General features: G+C 43.5%; 1 protein-coding gene across 1 annotated transcript in view; it reads right to left on the reverse strand.

The window, feature by feature from the left end:
- Positions 1-5,776, reverse strand: part of LOC8025631 (uridine phosphorylase 1) — a 71,381-nt gene extending 65,605 nt beyond the window's left edge. The window contains exon 1 of the mRNA XM_029993357.4: positions 5,399-5,776. Coding sequence (XP_029849217.2) covers positions 5,399-5,496 — 98 coding nt within the window. The 5' untranslated portion in view covers positions 5,497-5,776. The remainder of the gene's footprint in view (positions 1-5,398) is intronic.
- Positions 5,777-6,000: the final 224 nt, after the last annotated feature.

A 6,000-nucleotide genomic window follows, 5' to 3' on the forward strand; every position in this document is an offset into this window, starting at 1 on the left:
CTTTATTCATTACGTTTTTAGGTCTTAGTTCATATCACCTTCAAGTTTTGGAGTAGCCGGTGCCATTTCAAGGCTGCCAAATTCTCCATAGCACCATTTATTTTCTTCTTCTTCTTCCGCGCAACATCCATTGCACGACATTGGATAATATCCCAGCAATATCAGCATCCATAGCGGACACTATTCTCTCGTCCGGCTGACGTATTGCCTCGCGGTTGCACCACTTCACGCAGCCGCGAGGAAACCCTCGGGACGAGGGTACAAGAGAAGGCAGCGCAGGACGACACGGGGAAAGGGAGGAAGTGGCCGAGTGGGCTAACGCGTCTCAGCTCGGGGCGTGGAGCGAAAGCTTGCGCTGGGAACCTCCTGGGTTTGATCCCCGCCGCCCCCGCCCGTTTCGATCTGGATGAGTTTCGTACCGGCACGCGTTCGTGTGATCACTACTGCGTGATGCACGTTAAAAACCCCAGGTTAGCGGTTGTACTGCACTGGCTAAAAAGAGACCGATTACCCGGTGAGGCGCATCTCCATCAAGGCTGTATAAACATAAAGAGCAAGCCAATTTTTTTTTTTTTTTTTACGACACAGGGGGACGAGACGGAGTGAGCAGCGAGACGACATGGGACCAGCGGCCAGAATGAACCGAGACGCCACAGATCTATACCTGCAACCGCCAACAGAGCTTGCTTAGTTATTAACGTTTAGCTAATTGTTAAAAAATGTAAAGTTTTCTAGAAGACAAAGAGAGAAAGAAAAAGAGAGGGAGAAAGAGAGACTGTGTGAAATATACATTATTTCAAAAACTCGATTAAAAAAATGTTTTCGCAGCCGTAGAACTGAAAAGGAAGAGACGATGCTTTTTTAGATATATTCATTGAAGTTTACGTTGTCCAGGTATATTAGACCTGTGAACAGCGGGTTTTGCGGGGGACCCAATTTGTGATAAAGCAGAGGTATACCGAAATTGCACCATGAAACACTGCACAAAGCATAGCAATAGTTTGTTTTTAGTTTGCGATCAGTATATTAAACCTATAGTTTTCACATGCAAGCCTCAGTTGCCAGGCTGGGTGGACGCGCGGACCACACCGCTAAAATATGAAGTGCGCTGAACGTTTGTAAAACGTATAGTAGTCAACATATCGAAACTATTCTTACAGATATATTTCATTGTTTTATAAAGGTACGAAATTGGTGTACTGCTTTAGAATATTTTTTTTTATCAAGGGGAATATTATTGAATTATGAAATGCATTTGTTGATTTCATTTAAATGTATTTGCCAATTCCCTTTCCATCACAATTGCAATGAAATACAATTTCTGACTTTTTATCGATGCGGAAGTAAATTAGACGTTTTGATGTTTAGCCGGCAAAATTTCGATCTTGCCTTTAGATGGGGCGACACTGGTTAAATGTGACTGCTAACCTGTAGTGTTTAACGTACGTCAGGCAGCAGCAGTATGATAGACAACAGCACGCCAGTACGATGGTCATTTGGATCAAAACTGACACGAGGTCTGATTTTTTTTTTTTATTATGCAGCACAGGAATTCGCTTGTTGTGCTCCGTGCTGTTAAAAGCTAACAGTGTTGGACAAAAAACTCGATACAAGTATTTCGGTTACTAAATACCTGCTTCATAAAGTATTTAAAATACTACTCAAGTTGCTTTTACAGTAAAGTGTCTGGAGTAGAGTAGAAATACTCAGAAATGTAATTCAATTTATTTTGAGGGCACTTCCGCGTTGCGTAATTTGTATCGACGTCAGTTGCAAATACAATTATACAGATCGCAAATCTGGTTAACCAGAATGGTTTATTAGCACGCAACAACACAAAACAAAAAAAAAAAAAAAAACGCAGGGCTTTTTTATGCAGTTCAAGTATAAGGAGTACGATATCACTGATACATGTTACAAAACATTTCGAACCCCCCCTCCAAAAAAAGGAGGCCGTTTTAGCTATAGTGACATGACTGAATGTCACGTCCTGCGGCGCACCTTATACTCCGTGTCATTAGTTGCGTGCGGTACAGGCGAAGGCAACGCCAGGCGGGGCGAGAAAGGGCAAGCACTAGGAAGGCTGAGGAGGAAAAGAGAATCCTGCTCTCCTCTCTAACGTTCCTAGTGCTCTCCCTTTTTCCCCTCGCCCTCCATTGCCCTCCTCTCCCCCGTCTTCCTATTACTCACCCTTTTTCTCTTCCCCTGGCGTTACCTTCGCCTCCACTGCACGCAACTAGTGACACGTAGTATAGAAGCATCGTTTAACTAGAGAGAGAGAGAAGTAGGCGTTTTCTGTTTTGTCCTCTGCTTATCAATATTCGCTCACAGACAGTGTTGGAAAAAGAACAATAAGTGCCAGACTGACGACCAAAAGGAAAGAAACAAAGCAAAAAAAGAAAACAAAAAAAACTCAAAGTTCTGCCGTAACGGGGTCAAAAATACAAGAAAAAAAGTGTCTCCCTTTTGTATCTACTTCTCATTTTCTTCTATATTTTTATTTTATTGACACTGAAGTCTGCATTGTTGTAGAGGTCGTTTTCCATTCTCCGTTGCGCCTCGGTGTGGCAATCTTTACTTCGGTGAAGCCATCCCCTTTTTTTTAAGGATTTTTTTGGGGGAAATTTTAGGACAAAAAAAAGCGCCTTTGGGAAGGCGAGGGAGAAAACCTTCATTGTACGAGCTTTGGTGTGAAATATGAGTCACAATTGGCACAAAAGCGATGTGTTCACGAGGTTAATCTAAGTCACCGTAGCTTATCGGAGCTAGCAACGGGATTTAATTGCTCGAAACAATATTCACGTTGGCTCGTGCCACACCCACGCCACTTCACACCGAAAAACTCGGAAAATGGCGGAATGTCAAAAATGCATTTGAGATAATGAGTACAACACACTCAGAAATGTAATTAAAATACCGTCAAAAGTATTTGCAAGATACCAAAATATTTCTAAAAGTATTTGAAATACCGTATCTTGAGTAGAGTATTCGAGATTGGCACAAGACTGAAGTTAACTCACTTGGCCACCGACCCCAACTTGGCGGTGTGAGTCGTATGTCAAAAGTACGACTCTCGCCACGATTTGATCACAACAATTGAACAAGAAAAAAGGTAAAGGAGGAAAGCAAGGAACGCATGCGCGGTGTTCAGCTATAACATTTTTACAGATTGTGTTAACTTTTTTTTTAATTTTTTTTACAGCTGGTGAGGTTGTAGTTGTAGAAAAGAAGATGCTTAGATTGAAACTCACTAAACCACTACGCAGTTGTTTTTTTGTTTTTTTTATTGAACGCGAATGAGTGATAAACAGCCACGCTGCCTTTTGGAAACAATATTTTCTTTTTAAATATTAAAGTCTACAAGGTTCTGCTCGAATGTTTCCTCCTGTAGAAGGTTCATCCAGTCTTCCGCTCTGATTTACATAAAATACATTTCATTGGCACTTTTTTATTTTATGTCTTTGATTGCAGTAATTTTATACAGACTCCATTATCTATCCGGGACAAAATTTAAGGCCCAGATGTGAAGCTATGGAAATCATGCGTATTTGGAAAAGTTATAAAAATGATAAAATTCCCGTCATTTTATTTGCGTTTTGAATTTGAATAGATTTCTCGAAATTGCACTTACATTTGTAATTAAATACATTTCGAAAAATAAGTTTTATTTATGCTTCACTACATGTTTTAAGTATTTTGCCCATTTGTGCTTTAAAGCCCGAATATTCAACAATAGATACCAGTATAATGGTGTCGCCAAGGCAGAGATACCACCTGCTCTCGAATTTATCTTTCCCTTTCGTCAAAGTAGCCTGCAAGGGCTCCGCCTCCCACTACACTCGATTTTACATCAAGAACAGCGGTGAAATTTTTCGGCTTCTTTCGAAGCGCTAATATTCGCCCCTCTTGGTTGTTTAATGGGCGATGTGCAAAATAGCAGCGCCCCTAGCGGCCCAAGTGCACTCTGGGAACATGAGACTGTCAACGGGTAGATTCGATCTCGGATTTTGCCGGTTTTAGATCTATGGTCTGCTATCGCCTCCGCACCGCCATTGCTCATGCCGTAATAAATTGCTCCAAAAAAACAAAACAAAAAAACAAGGGCTGTGGTGTGTTTATTAAGTCTAAACTTAGTCTGCCTCAACGGCCGACTTGTCTCTGAGCTGTAGATGAACAATTTAGCCAGTGCAATACAACTACTAGCCTGGAGTCTTTAACGTGCACCGCGCAGTCATAATACACGACCGCATGCCTGTGCGCGATGCTCATCCAGATCAAAATGGGCAGGGATGGGAATTTAACCCAGGATCCCTGAGTTCTGCGGCGCGAGCTCCGAGCTGGTATGCGCATTACAGCTGTGGCTCTTCAGGGGGTCCGCGGAGGCATTTGAGAGACCCGCGACACTTATCCACTTAAGTGGATAAGATATAGATAAGATATAGATAAGATAGAGATATATCCACTTATTAAGTAATTTTCGTAACTAATATACTGAAAAACCATTATTGTTCGCGAGCCCTTAATTTTCGCAACATGCGCGAATTGAAAAAAAAAAAAATCGAAATTCAGGGGCACGCGAAAATTTTGGTCCTGAAGAGTTTCATTGCAGGCGTATGGAATATCACGGAATTTATTGGCCGCGTTTATGTGCTCTATGACCAATTCGCGAGCAATAAGAGGCCGCAAAAATAAACGCTTTCCCTTCCCCTCATCACGAACGGGTTCCTCCATCATCTCTGCCGATTCGCAAGGGGTCCGCGAAACATGAATGGTTGAGATTCACTGCATTACAGGAAGTGGAGTTTAGACTGGTTGCTGTCTGCTTTAAATAGTACGAGGTTCATTTGATTTTCAGTCGAGGTTTGTTTTTTTCACACAGTTGCTTCCGAAAACCGAAGTGCCAAGAAAAACTAAATCTCCGCGTAACAACTCCGCTACCCACCATAAGACATAACGCGTAGCTCGAATATTTTGCTCCTGGCAGCGCTACTTTCTCGCGCTTCTTTCGAAATGAGAACGGTGTCTGATCATTTCAAGGTCGGCAGTAGCATTGCCTTCATCTGCGTTTCCATTAAACGCCCGTTCTATTATATTATTATTTTTTGTTTGAAAACGAGCTCGTTCTGGTTTGTCATCGACCATTCTTGACCCACTTTCGACATGCGCGCATTTTCTCATTTTTGCGCACCGTTTTCTCACCATATATGTGAAGTAATTAGGACGATGTTTTAGACAATTCATTGAAGCGAGCACAAATTTAATATCGCAAACGCTGCAGCATCAGCAGAAGCGTTTGCAGAGTCAAGCAACGAAATCATTCGAGAGAAAAATTCCACACAGGCGTCGCCAAGTGTACGCTCAATGCGCCAGAACGCCGCGAATAACGGATTTCACTCACTCCGGTTCCACGTCTCGCTCGCAGGCTCTAGAGCAGTTCTCGAAGCCGTTGTGGAACGAATTCCGGGAAAGACCGTCGAGCTCCTGGAAGTTCTCCATTATCTGTCGTAACGTACTCTCCGTAGAACTCGGCGTCGATGTCGGTCTTGAGCCTATTTGAATCCGTCCGCTGTCGCCGCAAGCCGGACGCGGAAGGCAAGAGATACGATTGCGCGAAAGGCGCGGCGCGCATTCGCTGCCTGTCGGAGTGATAACGGGAGCTTTGGACAGGACAGCACGGCCTTCGCACCGTCAGCGACGTCGGGCGACTGCTCCGAGCAGCTGTTTTGGTTCGCGCAACTCGGTGGCGCCAGGGGGGGGAGAGGGGCTTTCGCCGCCACAGGCGAGATCGGAGTGTCGACTGCGTGCTAATGACAAAAAGAAAAAAGAGAGAATAACGAAAACGACATGACACAACAGCACTCAGAGCCTAGCTCGTTCTTCTAGAACAGTGGTTCCGCCGTGTAGAGTATGGAGACATTAGAGTTGTAGCAGATACGTGCGACAATCCATGTACAAATCCTGAACGCTGCTACCCAAAATATCGGATGATGGGGGTATCGT

Source organism: Ixodes scapularis, unplaced genomic scaffold (assembly GCF_016920785.2).
Source record: "Ixodes scapularis isolate PalLabHiFi unplaced genomic scaffold, ASM1692078v2 PGA_scaffold0__279_contigs__length_252992795, whole genome shotgun sequence".
Taxonomy (NCBI): domain Eukaryota; kingdom Metazoa; phylum Arthropoda; class Arachnida; order Ixodida; family Ixodidae; genus Ixodes; species Ixodes scapularis.